The 21,888-nt window shown below is 39.4% G+C and overlaps 2 protein-coding genes across 6 annotated transcripts in view; one reads left to right on the plus strand and one right to left on the minus strand.

Annotated features, from left to right (window-relative positions):
• dtnbp1b (dystrobrevin binding protein 1b) overlaps nt 1–3,754 on the plus strand; it is a 134,290-nt gene extending 130,536 nt beyond the window's left edge. For all 4 annotated transcript variants that reach the window (XM_041809880.1, XM_041809881.1, XM_041809882.1 and 1 more), the window contains one exon: nt 503–3,754. In XM_041809880.1, coding sequence (XP_041665814.1) covers nt 503–837 — 335 coding nt within the window. In that variant the 3' untranslated portion in view covers nt 838–3,754. The remainder of the gene's footprint in view (nt 1–502) is intronic.
• A 7,846-nt stretch (nt 3,755–11,600) lies between these two features.
• The window catches only part of jarid2b (jumonji, AT rich interactive domain 2b), a 144,741-nt gene continuing 134,453 nt past the window's right edge, over nt 11,601–21,888 (minus strand). For both annotated transcript variants that reach the window (XM_041808764.1, XM_041808763.1), the window contains exons 8-18: nt 20,343–20,884; nt 16,893–16,985; nt 16,505–16,623; nt 16,319–16,389; nt 16,054–16,168; nt 15,818–15,923; nt 15,459–15,641; nt 14,564–14,694; nt 14,265–14,451; nt 12,231–12,338; nt 11,601–12,006 (exon numbers count right to left, since the gene is read on the minus strand). In XM_041808764.1, coding sequence (XP_041664698.1) covers nt 11,770–12,006; nt 12,231–12,338; nt 14,265–14,451; nt 14,564–14,694; nt 15,459–15,641; nt 15,818–15,923; nt 16,054–16,168; nt 16,319–16,389; nt 16,505–16,623; nt 16,893–16,985; nt 20,343–20,884 — 1,892 coding nt within the window. In that variant the 3' untranslated portion in view covers nt 11,601–11,769. The remainder of the gene's footprint in view (nt 12,007–12,230; nt 12,339–14,264; nt 14,452–14,563; nt 14,695–15,458; nt 15,642–15,817; nt 15,924–16,053; nt 16,169–16,318; nt 16,390–16,504; nt 16,624–16,892; nt 16,986–20,342; nt 20,885–21,888) is intronic.

Genomic DNA, 21,888 nt, shown 5'->3' on the forward strand with positions numbered 1-21,888 from the left:
CCAAAGCTTACATTGCGTAAGCTAATTTAGCTACATAGGTTTATGTAGTAACATTAACTATGCAGCTAATGTGGCTCTTTTAGCTTTAGCTAAAGCTAGCAAAGCTAAAGAAATCCCCCGTACATAATTTACCCAGGGTGTCTCTGACTTCTTTCTCTGTCAGAGAAGCGACAAGACTTTAAAAACATTCAGTGGCTATTCATTGAAATGTTACTCTTCTCCTCATTTAATTTGGCATTTTGACACAGAAAACAGTCAGAACTGATGCCAGAGGACACACAGTTATGTCAGCCTTGGCTTATGGCCACTGAAGCGTTGTCCCAGTCTCTCTCTGTGGATATGTGAAGTGTTTCACAGAAAACAAAAACCTCTGAACATCAAACCTGGAAATGCATTTATTTAATTCAGCAATTCAACAACAAGCCTTTGTAATCTTGGAGGGACTGGCCTATGATGATAAATAATGGAATGGTTTATCGAAGTGTCTTTACTTTGTTTACAGGCCCAGACGTCGAGTCTTTCACCACAGAGATCAGTCTCCAGGTCCCCACTCAGGCCGAGCTCCGCCACAAGCTCTCCTCCCTCTCCTCCACTTGCACTGACTCAGCCAGTCAGGACACAGAGGCCGGGGAGGAGGATGACGATGAGGAGGAGGAGGAGACAGAGCAGGGAGGAGGAGGAGGTGGAGGCATCGGAGGACGGAGGAGAAGGCCCCCCGTGGTGGTGACCCTGGACGACGAGGAGGTGCACCCTGATACGGCGCTGGTGGACAAAGCACCGGCGGAGCAGGAGGAGCAGAGCAGCAAAGACTCTGAGGAGAGCAGGCCAAAGGTTTGAGGAGGAGAGGACTGGATTTACACACAGGCTCACACACAGAGAAACACAAACATGCACACAGAGCTGCAGAATCAAAATGATACAGAATAATATTGGCTTCTTTTAAAAACATGAAAATAACACACTGAGGTTGCACTAACTGCCACATGACCTTGCCTTAAAAGCCCACAGATGTGAGTTTTCAATTCCAATTGAATCCTGTGAATTAGCTCTGAGTTCCTTTAAGCATTTTAGCATTGAATCACTTAACATACACATAAATAGTGTGAGAATAATCTGAGAATTCTCCAATATTCTGTTGTATGAAAGCAGTGGATAAGACAGCATAAAAATCATCCATGTGTCTCCCTGCAGTTTTATTTTTATTCTTTATGTTACTATCTGAGCTTTTTCATTCTTTTCCAAGGTTATCACCTGCTCTGGCATGTTTTTGTTGTTTTATTTATAACAGAAGGATGCATAAATATATAAAGTTTTATTCACTTTAGCGAGGCTGCACTTCTTACTTTGGTTTAAATCACCCAAATTCAGTACTTCCGTCATAAGCTGCTCCCACTGAATCAAGAGAAGAGACACATTTTAATGCTTACAGAATTTAGAAATCAAACTTAAAACTAAATCAGCAACACTTTTCACTACTAATCCAATATTTTTATATAGTGACTAACTAAAACACTTCTCTGTCACATTATGTATTTCTTTAATATCTGACAACTGTGGCTAATAAAGCATACAATCACTACAGTTTTATTTGTAATTGGCATTGCTAAATATATGCAGAATAATCTGCACAGAGCCCAGTACACATGGCCTGCAATGGCACACATGGATGAAGTTTTGATACCTTGATGTAAAAGCTGAACCTCCAAAGTCAGCTGCATTTCTTTAAATGGATTCTGATCAGTATCCTCTGTTTTTTAATATGAACTACCTATAAGATTCTGTGCCATAGGCTTTGATAAACATGGTTTGAGTGGCAGTCACCTGGCAGTGGGGTTTAAACCACACAGTACTGTATAGCTGATAGACTAGACGGAGTTCAGGTACATGGAGATCTTTCAGAGGCTGATTAGTGTGAAAACACTGCATTATATTCATATAAATAAGCAATATGTGAACAGGCATTGGAAATGTGTCCATTGCACCACCTTAAAAATCAGGGGGTAAATGCTATTTGTGTGTCTGTACATCTGAGTTTGTTTATACATGATTTCAGTGCACTTAGAAGTTGTTTATTGCAGCAGGAGAGCAGTCAGAGCTTCATAGCTCCTCAAGTCGTCATGACACTGGTGCCAAAGTCAGTTGTAGTTCATAACTCAGCAAGTCTTTGCTTCTATTTGTATAATAAACCAGAGTGCAACAGTTGCCATCCAACTAGAGGAACTGAATGTCTGAGATTTATGAAGGCAGCAGGCAAAGCTAAAGTATCAATGTGCAACTATTTCACTCCTTATGTGAGATTCAATGGCTTGATGACTTTTCAAAAGAAGAACAGCAGATTCCCCATCTGGACACAGAACAGCTAACCCTAACACCTGTTGTGCACTATGTATCTTGAAGGAATATGATGTCACATTTTACTTAAATTAACCTTTCGGTTGTTAATTGATGTTAAACTTGATTTCAAACTCCCAGTTTTAAAAGGAAAGGTCTTGCAGCGTTAATTGTTAGCAAAAGTCTGATCATTAAAATACTGTGGACTGTGTGCTGCTACGCAAAGAGCAGAAGAAGCACAGAGAAAAAGTCAGTTCGTTTACATGATCAGACAAGTCAAGCTACAGCTAAAGCTTCAGTGGGATGTAAATGGACTACTGTTCTTGTCCCAGCACACAAGCACCAGAGCTATGCCCAACTCTTGCCAGCTATTGTACTGTATATTCCAAATTATGCCGTGTTAATTTTGACTAAATATATAACTAAAAATGTTCAGTGGCTATTTCCACAAGGATGAGACTAAGACTAGCTATAAATAGATCTTTGATGATACAATCTCTGACGGAAAATATGTTTAATTCTTTATCAAGGAGACTAAAACAAGACTAAAATGTTACTGCTATACTGTTGAGCATTTAAAATTTATATTTCTCCACTGTGTCTATAATCAATAAAAGACAATCAGAGAAGCAGAGAGAGCATTAACATATGCTAGTATTTTCGTCAGTGTGTTTTAAAGTAATTAAAGTGTTAATCAGGCATTAATGTAAGTATTTAACATTTTTATTAAGGGTGACACTTTTTATTGCATTTTAAAATTCTACATTTTGCATTTGAAGTTGTTCTTGTGACATTATGGATTTTTATAGTGTCTTAACCTAACTGTAACTGACTTCCTGTTTGGATAAAGATCTGAGTTAATAGGTAGATTGAAGATTAAGACATGAACTAAACCATGAAAAAATTTTAAACGTCAATTAGGGCTGGCCAATTAATGGAAAATTAGATTAAATTGCAATATGGCCTGCTGCAATTTTTAAATCACAAAAGGTGCAATATTTCTTTGACCTGAAATTTGTGTTAAAATACCAGTTTTAAACTTTTTTTGTGGCAGAGATATTATGCATGATATATGCAATCATTCAAGTGACATTTTTTTTTTAGGATAGTCAATAAAAATCCTACCTTCTTAATTTTTGTACTTTTTTCTTATTAAATATGAGAATGACAAAACCCCTTCAATGCAACAATTCATATCCAATTTGCAATACGCGTCAAAGTCATCAGAATGTGATATTTTTAAAGAATTGTTCAGCCCTAGTTTTGGAATAAAAGAAAGCGAAGGAGTAATCGTGTATCAAATCACAATCAAGAATTAAAACAAGAAAAGCACTCAGAGAGTGCAGACCTCCGCCATTAGCCCTATCTCCCAATAGTAAAGATTCCTTCAAAAAATTCCTGGATCCAGACAGTGATCCAGATCAATCCCAAAATCTAATCAGTTCTTCCTTATGCCATTTCTGACATTTCCTGAAAATTTCATCAAAATCTGTCCATAACTTTTTGAGTTATGTTGCTAACAAACAAACCCTGCTGATCACATAACCTCCTTGGCAGAGGTAATGACTAACACTAAATTCATTTTAATCTGAAGACAAGACTAAATTTAAAATAGCCTCTAGAATGCGGCTATCATCCTTGCTCACAGTGATATCCAACGGCAGATGACGGCATGACTGCTGCTATGCTGAGCATTTATGTGTTTGACTTTGGGGTCAAAGTTTTGTATGGATACTGCGAAAAAAGCCAAGTCTAGTCTGGGTGGAACTGAGGTGTACACATTTGAGAGTAACTGATCTTCAACTGCATTGTCTAGGTGTAGTAGATTTGTTTCTGTACAGTCCAGGTTTAGTTGGAATAACTCAATGTAAGTTTTTCTAACAGCATGTAAACGTACTGACAATATGTGACGAAAGTGGTGGAGGAGGAATGAAATAAATTGAGTTTGTACTGAATAGAACTATGGAGAATGAAATGACTCAATAATGATCATCACTAAAACCAATGAGCCTTTTTTTTTTTTTTTTTTTTTTTTTTACCCAAAATTCCAAGGTGAAATTTAAAGGAAGTGGCTAGAGAGATTAACATAATGGCTGTGTGTGTTAACTAACATAAGAAGCGCCCCTTAGCCGACAGCTAATGACACAGATAAGGACAAAGAGGCCACTTTAAGATATAAAGTCCTTAACAAATAAAACATTTTCCCTTTTTGAGCTTCACATTGTTCCAAAAATCAACAAACTTCCTTTTCATTGTGTTTGTCATGGCTTTATTTTTGTTATTCTACAACTTCTTGATGCGCTGAAATTTCACCACAAAAGTCTTCATCCTATGATGTGACGGCGGTAGAGTCTGAAAGTCTCCAGGCTTTTATGGTGTGTTAAGAATGAACATGTTTCAGTGTTTTCAGCGACATCAGCCTCCCAAAGATATCAATGATTTTACACAAACACACACACACACACACCCACCCACCCACACACACACAAACACACCCACAAACACACCCCCCCCCACACACACACACACACACAGAGGAGAGTTACCCATTGCCATTCCTTTGACCAATAATATTTGGGTGAACTTCTCCTTTATGAGCAAGGACCAAATCCCTGTTTGGACTGTGTGCTATGCACTGGATGACACCCAGAAGGTTTAACTGTATCCACGTTATTTTGTACAGAAATGTTGACATTTGTGCGATGTGACAGCGTTCCTCCTTCCTCCCTTTCTTCTTTTCCCCTGCCTACAGTTTCTGACTTGTTGGTAATAAATGTTTCTCCCCCAGCATTGTTTTACTTTTCATCTGAAGCGTTTCAGGAACAGTTTGGAGTATGAAATGTGAGCAGGATTTAGTGTTGGAGCATGCTATGAGTCCCCTTGCTCACTCTGATTTAGAGTCCTGCTGCCTGCGCTCTGTACAGATGGAAAACTGACACACTGAGTGACTGAGTGAGACTGTTCCAAAGGAGAAGAGTGGGGTTTTCTCTGGGGGGGAAATATAATACCATGTATATATTCATTATTACAGTTAAATGTTTTTAACTGGAAAATAAGGCAAAGCAATACAAGTGTTCTGCTCAGAGTAAATGACATTTGAAGGCTGATGGTGGATGTGTCTGTTTATTGTGAAGAGTTAATATCTGTGTCGATGTGTGGCATTCATTCCAGTGTGCTTAAAGCAAGGTTATGAAGAGCTGCAAGGCCCTCACTGCTTCATGTGATGAGAAAAGACTCGAAGATTTAATGGACACAAGCGCCTCTTCAACATCCCACACCTGACAATTCTCAGAATAATCATAACGGAGCTTCCATACAAATGTAGGCCAAAAAATTAAAGTTAGAAATTAAGAAAAGAAAAATTGAAATTTATGCACATTTTCATCCACGAGTAGGGGGAGTTTTAGGAGTCAACGGGTCACGTAGCTGATGGTGCTAGACATGACAAAAATAGGGCAAACAAAAACAAAGAATACAGAAAGTACTGGACATTTGGTTACTGACGGGGGCTTTTGAGTTGTATTTGAAAGGCCACCTTATTAAAAAAGCTGTCTTAAGGTAAGACTAAAAAGAAAAAAAAACATGGCTGTTTTCCTGTTCTTAAAAAAAATAAAACCTGAAAAAACAAGCAAAAACTAATCAAATAATGTGTCAATCATCAAAACAGAAAATTTAAAAAATATATAAATATATATATATATATATATATTTTTTTTTTTTTTTTCCGAGGAACATGTGACCCAATGGGAAAGGTAAAAATTTCAAAATGAAACCTCCATGATAAAATAAAGCCCAGCTTAGTCACTTGCTGTTTTACAGTGTATTAATAGACCTCTATACTATGTATTCTAAATTATTTTAACTGTAAATGCACACAAACCACACAGATACTCTACATGTAGATAATATTAACAAAAAATAAATGTATATTGAGGTGTTTATAATGTAACACTAGATTTCCAGGTTTTGTATACCACTTCCTTAATCTCTTCCACCTACAGTGAAGTACAGCCATTCACAGTGTGCTATGTCATCAAACTGATGTACAGCCAGTCATATTGTGTGATGTCACTAGCTGACCTCTAACTGATCTCACAGAAGCTTGAAGTCATATAAGCTATATTGTATGAATAATGTTTAAATAAATTTCCTTACTCAATGCAAAATGTACCAGTTTTTAATAAAATCATCACCATACTGTGCTATAAAGACATTAACTGCTCCAACCAAAATCATTCTTTAACCAGGCTTAAAAAATACAAATTTCAGGTATAAATCTGAAATTTTTGTGTCGGCAGCCAGCCTCAGCTGGTTTTCAAGGAACTGAAGAATTTTGCACTTCTCCATTGGCTTTATTTTCAAGGACGAAGAATAATCAACTCTGGTCAGTAGTTTTTGTTTTGGGATCAACGGAGATGAACAAAATGAAGGTTGTTTTTATCTTTGGAATTGGAGAATTTTAAAATATCTTTTCTTAACATACAGTCATGGATTAAAGTATTGGCACCCCTGGATTTTTTCCAGAAAATACACATTTTCTCCCAGAAATTGTTGCAATTACAAATGTTTTTGGTATACATGTGTTTATTGCCTTTATGTGCATTGGAACAACACACAAAATATTGAGGACAGGTGAGCCTAAGGTAGAGCTTTTTGGAAAAGCACATCATTCTACTGTTTACAGAAAACAGAATGAGGCCTACAAAGAAAAGAACACAGTACCTACAGTCAAACATGGTGGAGGTTCAATGTTGTTTTGGGGTTGTTTTGCTGCCTCTGGCACTGGGTGCCTTGACCTAGTGTCAGAAAGCTTGGTCTGCATCAGAGGTCATGGGTGCTCCAGAAGGACAACGACCCAAAACAAACCTCAAAAAACACCAAGAAATGGTCGGAGACAAAATCCCATTGAACACCTATGAAGAGATCTCAAAATTGCTGTTGCAAGAAGCACCCTTCAAATCTGAGAGACCCGGAGCAGTTTGCAAAAGAAGAGTGGTTTAAAATTCCAGTTGAGAGGTGTAAGAAGCTTGTCGATGTCATAGGAAGTGATTGGTTTCAGTTATTTTTTTCCAAGGGTGTGCAACCAAATATTAAGTTGAGGGTGCCAACAATTTTGTCCGGCCTGTTTTTTGAGTTTTGTGTAAAATTATGTCAATTTTGTCTTTTTTCTTCATATTTTTTGTGTTGTTCCGATGCACATAAAGACAATAAACACATGTATACCTTAACATTTGTAATTGCAACAACTTCTGGGAGAAATGGTGTATTTTCTGGAAGAATTCCAGGGGTGCCAATACTTTCATCCATGACTGTATGTTCTCTGTGAAGAGTTCTAGTAAGAGCCCTGGGGTTTGCTTCAGTGTGTTATTCCAGAGACATCTTGAGTTTCAGCTGCAGAAAGTTGTACCTTATTTTTAGCAATAGCCAACGTTTCCTCCTCAAAGCATAAAAATAATTTTGAAATAAATTTGTTTCTTCTAATTTAGCCATAGTGGGATCTCATTAGTGATCCAGATATTATGGATTTTCTTTCAGTTTTATTTCAAGCCAACCCACAGAAGCTGCCAGGTATAGAGTATGCTTCTTTCAGCATAAAAAATCTACAGCTCCCTTTTGTCAAAGTAAAGAACAATGTATGACGAGCATGTTGTCCCAGCGGACAACACTATGATGCACAAGTTGTCTCATCTTTTAAATTAGCCTGCTTATTGCAAGGGGACTTCCTGAGGAATTCAACAATTTAATACAATATATTGATCCGGGACTTTTAGACTCAAAGCTCCTGTGAGTTCTGGCTGTGAAACAGACTGAAATTAATTTTGATGCCTCTTTATTGCCTACAAAAGCAATAGCAACCATCACTGAGAGAATTATTAACATTATTATAGTTATTTTTTAAAGCACTGCAAAGCTGCTGAGGATAGGCATTATGCTGGTAATCGACGTAATGCATGTCCTTTATAATTTCTTACAGAAAGCTGCATGTTTGTTATAAATATATCTTACCAACAAAACACAAGTGAAACGTATTGACATTAAAACCAGTAAAGACATAATAGCAACTGTTTGTCAACAACAACAACTGAAATCAACACAAACTAGAAGTTCCTCACAGGAGTTTTAAAGTAGTGGTTCTCATCCAGTGGATCGGGACCCAAAAGTGGATCATGAAACTTTTCAGTGGGTCGTGAATGTGGGCTCAGTTTATCCTTGATATTCAAAGGAAATAACAACCACTGCAGTAAAGAATGAAAACTGATAAAAGAAACCCTTAAAATCAGTGAAAAATTAGCTGTCATAATTTCCTCTAAGCTGAATCACTATTAAAACACTGGGTTGACTACAGAGTTAAGTGTGAACAAAGAGCTGTAATCTGGGTTAAATGGTAAAGTGTAGGAGTAACGTAACTCAAGCTTGAGTTTTAAATAAAGATAATGGCGTCATTTCTTCTTGAAGGTTCTCACACAAAAAGACACAAGCAGGTTGGAAAGAAGTGACAGTGAATTGTCGGTAAGTTTTTATTAAACCTTAAGTACAAACTGCAAAAGTAAAAAACTGTCAATATAACCAACATGAGACTCTTTCCAAGTGGAGGGAAAGGCCGAGATGCGGCACTAATAAATTAAGTCACCAGAAACCCCACTGTGAGAGAGTAGTTTAAACTGTAGAAAAATGGAAGAAACAAATGACAAAAACAGAGAACTGAAAAACAAACAAAAACAATCCCGTCAGAATAAAATATATGGTAAGGCCATAAAAACTTGACAACCACTTTTTTTTTTAAATGTTGAAAACACCCGACTTGGTATTTCATTAAATAGTCCTAAAACAGTTCAGTCTTCTGCGAGGGACAACAACCAACAAACTGGATTATAGGATTTTTCCTTGACAGTCACCACTGGCAAGCTCAGTGCAACATGAGTAGCTACTACATTTTTGTTGAATTTTCAGTAATGAAAATGTAAAAACCCACTTTTTTTGTCAACATCTCTTTTTCCCTTTTCTTTAAAAAAGTAAAGCTAAACAAACAAAACTAGGTTTGGGGGGGCAGTCGTTGGCTACTCGATATCTTCTTTCTTATTGATATAAGCAGCACTTAAATTTTTTATACACCAGAGCGACCCTGTAAGCGTCAAACTCACATGGATGAAGAAAGGGAAATGTAAGGCTTTTTCTTCATCGAGCACTCTTTTCTCTCTTTGTTCCTTCTTTCTTTCCTTCCTTTCTTCCTTAATCCCCAGAAAAAGGCTCAAGTATTTAAAGAAATTTACAGGATTATATACAAAAAAGTTGATGTTTGTTTGCGTTTGTGTTGTGACTTTTTCCTCTCTAAAAAAAAAAATCACTCATTATATATCTGAAAAAGGGAAAAAATACAAAAGCCAAAAAAACAAAAGAACAATTTTAAAAAACAAAAATGGATTTGATAGTTCACATTTTACACTCTTTGACTAGTGGCTCTACTTGAGATAACACATCAAATCAACAAAAGTAAAAAAAGAACACAAAATAATAATAATAATATAATATAATAATTAATGTTTACTGGTACAGATGAAACAAGAGGACTGGAAGAATGGAATGTTAACACGATTGCACATCTAGAACCAGAAAAGCCAGACCAGCCTTTCTGCCCTGTGGGGTGGAGGGGTGCATGAGCTAGCTGTTAGCCGCTAGCTAGCTAGCACCGACCCCCAAGATTTTTAATTTTTGTGTTGTTATACAGTAATAACCAACAGCACCAATAAAATGGATCTCCTCGCTAAGTATCAGGCACGGTTTTCACTCGCTAGCGAAGGAGGGATCCCTCCACACTAACAGGATGAGTGAGGCCAGCAGCTGTGGCTCTGCCTCATCTTACATCCACCGACAAACAGAAACATCCACAATGACAAAAAAATAAAATACACAGAAGACTTCTTGCAAAAAACTATTAAAAAACAAAGCTAAAATTCAAAATAGAACTTGGAAAAAACATAGCCAACCAACAGGAAACCAACATCGTCTGTCTTTCAAGTTTTTACCTCGCATTGCCGAACCCCCTCTCATAAAAAAAAAAAAAAAAAAAAAAATGCAGTAGCTGCATCAAAAAAGGATCAAATCAATTTTAAAAAGACCCCTCTTCCTCAAAGCAAGGACAGAGAGAAACTTTGGGTAACTACTAGATGTCAGTTTCATTTAAGAAAACAAGGGAGGAAAAAGAAAAAGGCCGCCTTTCCATTTGTCCCGTGTTCACAGCTGAGCGACGAAGAGGGGTGGGGTTCAGTCTCTGTGAGGAGGGGGGGGCCCCAGGATAGAGTGATGCAACAAGAAGGTAACACGTGTAACCCATTTTCAGTGTAAGGAGGATGAGGGTGGAGGTAAAGGGTGTTACTGGGCCTATCAAGTCTTCTTGTGAATGTTACACACTTAATGCTCAAAGGTTGGAAAAGGACGACTTCAAGGGAGGGCAGGGCAACTCTAAAATCAGCCAGAATAAAATAAAATTCTTCTTTCACACTAGTGCAAAAAAGACATCTTGCTTTTCTTTTTTCTTCTTTTTCATAAACAAGCCTGTCATACTAAGGGGGGAGGTGACGATTTTTTGGAGGATTTTCAAAGCTCTAAAACAATCTTAAAGACCCTGTAAAGTGAAATCCAAAGTTTTTGTCTTAACACACTAGATATGTTGGAATATGGTTGCTGAAAAACACTGAGATCAAACTGGGACCGAAACCAAGTTTTTCACCTCTTTCCAGGCTTGGTTTAATTTAGGTGGGGCATATATGTGGTTTGTTATGTCACCAGCCCACAGTGGGGAATGACCCCCACCCCTCTAACACTATAATATAAAATAACAGAGCATTTCATCTCAGCACAGTCTGTATTTGGCTAATGTCACTGCCTTCTTGGAAATTAACAGTAACTTAAATGCTGTTTTTCTGTTCATTGTGAGGAATATTTGCCAAAATTATCAGCCACAGAGGTCTATGGATAATTTAAAGCATCATAAAATGAACTTTGTCTTTTCTTCTGAGGTCAAAAAAAGGTCAAGAAAAAGGCTAATGGCATGAGTGCTTTCCTCAATTCAGACTGTAGCATTTTTTCATAATTTGAGAGGATCATATTTTTCCTGAGTGGGCATGGCTAATTCGGCTAATTCAACAGACACACCCACACCATCCTCAATCATTTTTCATGATTTTGAAGCTGAGTTTTATAAACTTAGAGATGTTTAATTTGACTGAAATTTCACCTGAAGGTTCATAACACAGTGACCAGTCATGCAACCAACTTAAATACAGATTTATTTTCACTTTACAGGGTCTTAAAATATTGGGCAGTGAAGGAAGGATGATTCTTTTTATGTAAAAAAATAAAAACTAGGGAGTTTTTGTGGCTAATGGAGGGGTGGAGGCAGGATGTGGGCCGGTGATGACATTGAGGCGATGTCCACCCTCAGGACACAGCTGCGGCCTTTGGGATGTGGCTGGAGGATAGGCGGGCCAGGGACACCTCCACTGTAGCGCGCTTCCGGGGGCCTCGCTTTGCCGGGGATGCTTTGGCGGGGCTTAGGTTGATGCAGGGGTCGATCCCTCCTGCACTGACAACAACTGGACCGTTACCAACACCGTTGCCTCCATTCTTCAACATTGCCCGGCCACACACCTGGTCTACCAAACTGTTGATTTGCTCCTGAATGGAAAAATAAACAGAGATTAAACCCCAAACCTTTAGCAGGTTTCTGAATCATTTCTTAATCATTTTGCTTTCTATCCACACAGAGCACTGACAAAATAAAAATAAAAATCACAGCCTGCTGACTAATCCACTCCTGTGATTTGATTCTGTGTCTGATGTCTCCCTCTGCTGGACACAGATAGAACTACACCCTGCAAAACAGAGCAGCACTATCTCACCTCATCATATCGGTACATCATCTTAAGGCCTCTGCAGGACTTGTGCTTCTCCACGTAGCGCAGCGCACACTCCAGACAGAAGACAACGTTGTCAGTCTCCTGAACCACCTGCACAGACACAAAAACACAGAAATGACTTTTACTCACGAAACAGAAGTTTACTAATGTCTGCCACTTACACAGTGAATATACACCTGACTGCTTGCCTTTATGAAAACATTAAGTTATACACCTGAATGCTATTGTTATAAAGACGGTTTATGTGCTTTGATAAAGAGAGCTTTAAAATAATTATCCATTTGCAGTCTTGCACATGTGTAAAAGGCCTGTGGGATATTGCAGGACGTCTTGCAAAAAAGGGATACAGACACTTGAGAAATAAAGTCACTTTTTGCATAATTAAAGACTTCAAAGTTTATAATTTAGACTTTAAACTTTGTTTGTATACTATATGTAGAAGTATGCATGTGTGTGTAGGTGAAACTGATAGGTTTCGTCCTATAATGGCGTCATAAATCTGCTGTTGTCTGTGATACGTTGTTTGGATTTACAGTGTCAGACAGCTGCTGATAAAGGCATCTTAAGATAATCTCAAATGTCTGTCACACATCTGACAAATATTTGTTTACTACAATCTAATTTTACCAGCTAGTTCACTCAATAATTTAATAGATTGAGCATAAAGTGTTAGTTCAAGCGGGCCATGGAGTCAGCACTGTCATATTATTGAGATCAGCTAATCTCATGCAAGCCCTCATCAGCTGACAGCATGCTGATTTGCTTCCATGCACCAACTGGCTAATAGCACTGCTCCCTCTGCTAGCTGCTTTTTGTAACCCTCCTCCACCCCAGCTCCTCCTTTTTTTGCATCTGACTTCATCAATGTCATTCTGTTGTCAGTGATGCCTGCTTGGGGTTTTTGCTGCTTCTCTGCCTCACTTGGTCCTTGTTGGTACAGGAAGAGCAGGAACATGTACTAACAAATAACTGCTAATACAGAGAAAAATATTTATAACTGCAAATTATGAGTGTTCCTTGACAAAAGCGCCGTGACTGAACTCTTATCATCACAGAGTAGTAGCATAAGCATAATTTCATCAACAGTCAATATGCACATATTTGGTGTCCTTTGCTAATGCAGATGGTTTATAATGACTACATGGCGCTTTAACTTCATTATAATAGCAAGCTTTTATCAGAACGATACATGCATTACATATACAGTTTATGAATCGTTTGGATATGAATGATAAAATGCCATCCAAAAATAACCCAGAGAGGCCAAAATAATAAAATATTCTTATATTTTTAATCTCCATCAGAAGAATATTTCAGCCCTCTGGTCCTCTGTGTGATCAGTGAATCTGAGCAAACGTTTCATATTGGAGGACTCTACTAAAGTAAAAGTTTGTCCCCTTCATCCATCCAACCTTCCAACCCAGAAGTTAAAGTTAGTCACGACTGTTAGAGAAGTTGAAAACTTCCTAGGTTTGTTGCCATGCCTCTTACTTTGTCGTCAACTATAAACTTGCATTTAAAGTCATGTTGAAGGAGGCAACTGTGTTTTATGCACACAAATTAGGACAAGTTAACCTCTTATTAGGGCCACCTTTATCACAACATAGTGACCCCAAATATCAGAATGTGCAGTGGCTGGGTGTAAATGGTTTGGTGTGATCTGCAGAACCAGACAACTATAAAGTCCATTCATCAAAAGTAGAAAATTCTTGATTTCTTCATTCAGCTTTCATTCTAAGTGAATATTACAATGAGACACATTCACAGTAACTGAAGCTTGTCAATTTGTAAAACCACAAATTGGATTTATCTAAAGGTTTGTGAAGATATTCAACATTTTTATGATGAAGCCGTTTTCCTTTGTCTACTGATTACAAACACGTTGTGGCTTCTGTATATTTGTTTTGGGAATTATAATAGAGAAAAAAACTTAAATAAAAAAAGGTTAAACTGTCTCCAGTTTAAAATGATAGCTTTTTTAAAAACATAGCTTCAGTGCGTTGTGTCTAGTCTCACCATGGACAGGTAGCAGAGATGCTGACAGATCTGGCAGCGTCTCTCCGAAGACTCCAGTGCCAGCCATTTCCCGCGGGGCTTCTTGCGGCCCTCCCCAGGTGCCAGGTTGCCATCATGGGTACCATAGCGGGCCGAGGAGAGCAAACCTGCCTTGTAAAGTTCCTGCCGTTGGCGTATCTCTATGTTCCTATTGGACAACAATCACACTTGTTAAATTTTCCTTGCAGATAAAACTGTTTAGAAAACTGGAAGTGTAATGTTTGTTGTGCATGTATGTGAAGGAGGAAGCTGCATCCTACCTGAGGTCTTTGAGTAGGGCGGAGATGGTGGTGAGGAGAAGGCCGTTGTCCCTCTTGGATTCAGCTGTGGCGATCTGATACAGTAGCTTCTCCATGGAGAAGGGTTTGGCTATACGACGACACTTCAGGTCCTAGATACAAATTCACAATGGATTCAGAATATCGTTCTTATAATCTAATCATTCAGAAGAGAACACTTCTTCCTGAACACTGGTTATCTATCTGATCAGGTTTACTAACATACAAATACATTACTAAATGTGCAGACTTTGCGGATTCATATGAAAGCTTCATTCACAAATGTTTTCTGTTTGTATAAAAATGTTGCAGGCGTACGCCAAGATACACTGCCTTGTATAAATGTCATACTTTATGTCTCCCAAGAGCAATCTCTGCTGCTGCTATGAATCTGTTGCTATTTCTTCTCCATTACCATAATGCCCATAATGACAGTAAAGAGCATTTTCTCTTCCTCTATTACTGCTGTAATGAGGTCCAACCGTCCAAAGGATAGCTTATGATTAGGAAAGAATATCTAAATACATCCCCCAGTGAGACTCATAGCAGTAAATACTACTAGAAGTTCAATAAATGAGCTGATTAGAGAATCAAGCTCTGGGTTCTAAGATCATTTATTCATTTCACTTTCAATCAGCTCTACATAAATCAGAGCTGTAACTGCTAATGTCCACAGGGGGCCAGTGTTGGGTGGTATTACAAAGTCATAAGAACAGGAATCTGTTATCTACAGGCAAAAAAAATCATTTTTCAAGTTCAGATTTTAAATTGAAGGCAACATTTCAATCCCTGGTGGCAAACATTCCCTACATAAAGATTTTTTTTTCACTTAGGCATAGCTTTGCATGGATCTGCAAAACAGGATTCATATGCTGACCTTTGCAGCCTGGTAACCCAGGTTCATCCAGTGCGGTGTGGCAAAGTGCACCGTTTCTGACACGCTGTAGCCGCAGCACACTTTCGAGACAAAGGCACCGGGGTAGCACACCACAAACTGACCACTCCGCTGGACCGTGCGGTGAACCTTGATGCCCTCACGACACAGCACCTCTGGAGAGATCTGCAGATAGGAAGGAAGGGAAATACAATTGCTGTATTCTTTCATATGCCTTTTAGGATACTTGTTGTTTTAATGGGATGGAATAAAACCAACGAAAACCAATAAACACTTCTCTATCTATATGCTTCTCTATCAATATTTCTAGTTATATAGTTTGCACAAACAAAATAATTTACCATGATGTTCTTCTCCAACATTTCTAGCCCTGGGGTGCCATTGGCCTGAAGCAGTGTATGGACCACCTTGTCCAGCTTAGCCTTCTCCTCAGCAGGGATTGAATACCTGGAGGAAAAAACAGGGACAGAGACATCAATACATGTGGACATCTGCTGACTTTACAGCCACTTTTTAATGGGTTTTCTTTGCATTTCTTAAATATTTAAAGACAGAACCATCCAGTGAGTGTACATACCAAATGCAATCAGCACCAGTGTGTAAGTAATCAATATATGGAAGGCGATTTTGGTCTCGAGACCAGCATGAGGTAGAAAAGACCATGCCAATGTTTAGCCAGGGAATGGTCACCCCTGCAGACACAGAGGAAGTTAGAGGAAGAAAAGAGCAGAGGTTAATACTTACTACAATCAGAGGTACACAATCTTAAGAGAAGCAGCTATTAAGTTATATATACTCCATTATTTAGAGCATTTCAGAGATAAAATTCAATTTGTTCTTACCAGGCACAGCACCCAGATGTCTCAGAATGGATCCAGAGTTATTAGGGAGAACAGTGAGGTTCCATCCATGTCTGAGGAAGAGAGTTGAAGAAATGTTTTACTTCAGGTTTAATAGCCCAGAGTCTGAACAGACAAACACTTGCGCAGTTTAAAGTAAGCATGGGGAAAGCGTTCTGAGCTACTAACTTTGAAAATGGCTCTGCTTTTCCTGTAGGGAAACCACTGCCATGTGTACTAGTGTCCACCTTCCCACAATGCACTGCCACATGGCTGTCTCTCTGCTCTACGATCCTCCAGTACTCTTGCTGGAATACAAAAAAGAAAGGAGAAATGATCACTGGAAGAAAACATGACAAGGTTCATGTGTCCTTTAAAGTAATTCTGTCAGTGTATTGCTGCTAGTTGGTAAGAAAAAAAATCCTTCAAAATGATTTGATTAACTTCTAAAATTCTTCTAGTAATGAAAAAAATAAGTTTTTATATTATGCTTTTAAGTGGATCCTGACATTGACATAGCTATACTGGCCCTTAAGATTACATGTAAGTTGTTAAATGAAGACGTCAGCATGCTCACCTCGACCTCAGCAGCCCCTGGTTCCTTGTTAAAGCACATGGTCATGGAGTTCCGGGCTATCCTAAAGAAGTTAGTCAACGACACCGATTTCCCCTAAAACAGAGAATCATCAAACATCATGAGTCATAGCATGATGGAGGGTGTAAAATAAAAATAAATAAAAACTCCACATATTTATATTCATCAGTCATGATAAAAACAACTACAGACAAGACTAGAAAAAATTTTGCTGGATGTCAAAGTAGTGTTAGTTCATTCTTTCCCACCATATGTGGGGAGAGCGTTATGATCAAAGGCAAGACGGTCTGACAAATGGACTGTGCATGTGGCTCTATAAGGCTCATTCTCTCCCCTACACATCCCGTATACATTTCCCCTGGACTTGACCCCCCTCTCATGGACACTCCTGCTACAGTTTAGCTTTGAAGGTTGCCATAAATCTGCAGACATATGGAGCCTGCTGAAAGATGACCTTGTGGATTCTTTCTCCTCCCAGCGACAGTTTGTCTTTCTTTTCCATTTTTCCCTCTCCAGGTGTCCAGATGCTTTCAAAATGTGACCGACCTCATTTAAATGCATTATCTTACAACCCTGTAGCTATTCTAATTGCAAAAAATGTAATAATACAGTAAAAAAGTGACCTAGTAAGGGCCTGTCAAGACGCTCTGTATGAAAGTCAGCTGCAGCACTTATCTGGCATTTCCTGCTGTAATTAGAGTTAATTACAGCCTTGACGTGCACTTTGTTCTCCTGATAGAAAAAGTGTAATAGAACCTCCTTCTGGGGGCCACTGGTGATAAAAAATGCATTCAAATCTGAGCTGTGCAGAAAAAGTGATGGGTCATATTTAGACAAGCCCGTCCTGTCAGGATGGTGACGGCCATTCAAATGTCGCTGCACTGAATGGTGCTGCTATAACTCAGAGGGTTACAAACTGTATCGGGTCAGGTCTGCTGACAACATCTCCGTTCCTCAGAGGGAGGTCATACAGAGGGGTTCAGTTAACCGGGGGAAGAAGGAGGAGTGGAGACAAATTCAAGATAGGTGGAGAAATGTGCAGAGTAATGGAGAAAAAACAGCATTATCAGAGTTATCTTAGACAGAAATAATTTCTGTATTAGCCTTTCAAAAGATAACAATGACTAAAAAATGTGCTCACAAGCTTTTTACAAATACAAATTACGTAGACATGCACAGACAGCAAAATGTACAGCTAGTGCTGATACTGATGTTGAATATAACAATTCAGCTGATGGCCCAGTTCAATGTGTTTCTCCCACTACTTCTTTTGGTATAAGACAGGGGTCATCCAAACACTTGTGCAAGGGCCAGCTTTTTTCCATGATGATGCTTTAGGGGCCAGACTTTCAAATAAAAAAACTCAAGAAATTTTATTGGTCTTATTAACATTTTTTTAAATGTTGTATTTTATTTAAAATGTATGCCATTTAAAGTTTCTAAAAGTGAAGTCAGCCCCTACACTGCGGCCCTCCAAAGGGGGGAAATATTTTATCTAAAGATATTTTCGCTAAATATCTCTGGGGTTGTTAATGTTTTCCATCACTGAGTTTGATGTTGTCCTGATTAAGGAAAACTATATTCAAGAAACAGGTCTTTAGGTTTGATTCTCAGACAGGAAAGTGCCCTTAGTAGAAAGAAAACAATAGTTTTAGTCAAGAATTAGCTAAGTGTGTGTTTTGAGTGACAGATGGATTTCTATAAAACCCATCAAAAATTAAATCAATCCAGACATCTTTTTAATCGCAATTGTTTGAGGGTTTTTTTATACCTGTAGGGATTTTTTAAAAAAGATATTTAATATACAACTTATTTATTCCTCTGCATATTTCTGAATTTAATAATGCTAATGGGGCCAGATGGGAAGTTGTGGGGGGCCCGATGTGGCCCTCAGACCACCAGTTGATGAGCCCTGGTATAAGACAACCAAAATGCAAACATTTTCTCTCATGTTTGACCACAAAAACAGACCAAAGTTTGCCAAACTGGTCGTCCTGGTCCTCTGACAGTAAGCTGGAATAAAAAAACCTTGATAAATTCAAAGAGAAAAATGTGTGTTCATACAGCTCACACAGGAGATTTGTGTGTGTGACTTGGGCTTTTATTTATAATATTTAGTGATTTATTGAGAAGTGCCCTACCTCCCATCTCTTTTTTCCTGTGTTCAAGCACCCATGAGTAAAGCCAGAAAATGCTCTGTGCATTTGCAGATGTGTTTGCACATGCAGATTTAAGCACACACAAAGATTAGCTAGCCTTTACATTAATTGACATTTTTTCAGACAGAGAGGCTTGGCATGAGAAAAAGACAACAGAGAACAGAGAGTGGGCAAAGAGGCAGCAGATTCAGTGATATTGCTAAAAGCAAGGGCATGTGCAGAAAGAGAGGAGCCATGTGGAGAGGGGCTGGATTAAAGGAGCCGAAGGGCGGGGAGAGCCGTAGAAGGCAGGGTCTGAAAGGGGGCGGGTCCAGGGGTTGAGGGGATGAGCTGGTTTTGGGGCTGCCTTCTCTCTGACCTACATTTCAGCCAGCCAGAATCAACACAGCTGGCAGCAGGCTGGGGAGGTGGAGATTCATCAGATGTGTGCAAAAGCTTACACACTCACAAGTGAGGCTACTGACTGCCGTACCGCACATAGCTGCTTTAAAGTATGTTAAAGAAAAAAGCACAGAATGTGATGGTAGGAAGACTGGTGCTTTCTCATGCTAACAATGAAACCAAGATTTTTCCATTCAGCCACATGCAGCTTACTCCTACAAACCACAAACTCTGACAGCCTGATACACGCAGTTACACTGTTTAAGAATTCCAACAATTTAACACCTTTGCAGTTCACACCAGAGAAACATAAAGAGAATCACAGAAGCGTCTTGTCACAATTTCTCACATAGCTCTGCTCCTTCCAAAGATACGCTGCATATTTTGTTACTAAAGACCCAGCAGAATGATACCCAAATACTCATACTTCTGAGGTGCTACTATGAAAAGTTCTATGATGTTTTCACCTAATGTGTAAGACGATTTTTGATTCAGATAGCAGACATCTGGCTAGAGAGAATCATTTGAGGACAGAACAGGCAACTAACATAGGCTACAAAACATCCAATATCAACCAATGAAATTCCAATAAAAAACAGTATTCAGCAGCATACCTGATGATGGCTATCAACGTGATAATCACTTATTCTCTGCCAACATTTTTATTTAAGACAGGCTGCATTTGAGTTTCTCAAAGCTTGAAGTATTTTCCTTGGGGGAAAACATTCAGATATGTTTCTTTACTAACCCTGAACAAAGTCAAAAGCTGTCAACAATACTTTATGAGTCAAGACTGGCCTCTTCTAGAACAACATCAGATAGGCTCCCCAAAAAAACCTCTTATCTCTACAATTTAAATATTCCTAAGTATCAAATGTCTCCTTCCTCTCACCTTGTAAATACATTTGTGCTGGTCAATGAGAACTCCCTGGTCCTCCTCCTGCTGCTCCTCCCCGTGCTGCTTGTCCTCTTTGCCTTGTTTTTCCTGAGCGAAGAGCCGGCGCCGGCCCGCTTTGACCTGAGCCTCTAGCTCCTTCAGACGATGACACACTCCATTGGTGCGGTGATTTCCCGTTGCCCCTCCCACTATCCCACCCGCCAGCCCGTTCTTGGGCTCATAGCGCGGAAGCACGAGTGCGCTGGGGGCTGTGGAGTCTGAGAGACCCTCCAGAGGCCCCCGGCGTGCCTCCAGGTTCTTTTTCTCCTGCAGCACCTCGGCCAGGAGCCGGAGGCGCTCCTCAGCGCTAAGTGAGTCATAGGAGAGGATGTACTGGAGGTACGCCTCCTGCAGCTTGGCCAGCCGGTCCTGTGCCGACTTCGGGATGCGCAAGAGGTCGGCCAGCTTGGTCCACTTCTTCAGGTCCATCACCTGCTGCATGCCGCCCATGTCGTTGATGAGCTGGAAAAAACGTGACAGGTCCACTTCACAGCCACCTGCATCAGAGAATGACAGATCAATGATTAATTCAGAGCTAAAATTATGATTTTTTAACCTTGCAAAGCAGATGGATACACCCGTTTCCTTGTTTCTCACTAGTGAATCCATCTTGCAAAGCTTCCGTCCGAACTATTTGGACCCGGTTAGAAAGTGACAGGACAAATCAGACTCGAGGGGCAGTACTTTCAGGTGAGGCAGAGTTGTGACGTTAGCGAGCAGCAACAAGAGGCCGGTGCAATTATGGCGGAAGAGCTTAGCGTGGATGCTGCTAAAGCACCAGTTTAATCAGAACTTGACGACATTTCTTCGTTAAAAGATACACTTAGTATTGAGGGCTTCCCAGATGGATGTGTGAAACAAATCCACCTGGCGTCTCAGGTTAATCATTTTTAGCAGCGTTGTAAAAAAAATACTCCAATAGGATTCAGTGTGTTTTCAAGTTGACAAATAAACAAATCAAAGGTCCAGTCATGGTGTCTACACCAAAAGAGGCTAACCTTTTCCCCTAGTCTAAATTCAGGTTTTGAAAAACACAGAAATGCAATGAAGAAGACTGCCATCTTGGAGCATCTGCTCCTTTGGCTAAACACCATATCATCCAGGCCAGTTCATTTTATTTGAAACGGCCAATTGAGCTTTCACCTCTCAGAATGTTCTGAACCTTCATTGTGCCAAATAGAGATACAAATCCCGTTAATGTTGAACTGATCTGCTGGGCACAGTAAAGGAAGTCATTTGGAACAGGGGCGTCCTGGCTGGTCGAAGCTGCTCCGCTGTGGCTCACAGGCTGCCAGATCTCTCTGGCCAACAGCCGCACACCAACAGCACACACACTGCTGTATACCGAAACACTCTGAGCACAAACTAGCAAGACTGAAACAATTCAACATCCAGAGGAAATACCTATACCCACTGATGTAACCTCACATACATTTTCTCTGAGATGTTTACAGACCCATAAAAGGCTGATGTCATTGTTAGAAATCTAAGGTGACAGGAC

Source organism: Cheilinus undulatus, linkage group 16, assembly GCF_018320785.1.
Source record: "Cheilinus undulatus linkage group 16, ASM1832078v1, whole genome shotgun sequence".
Classification (NCBI taxonomy): Eukaryota; Metazoa; Chordata; class Actinopteri; order Labriformes; family Labridae; genus Cheilinus; species Cheilinus undulatus.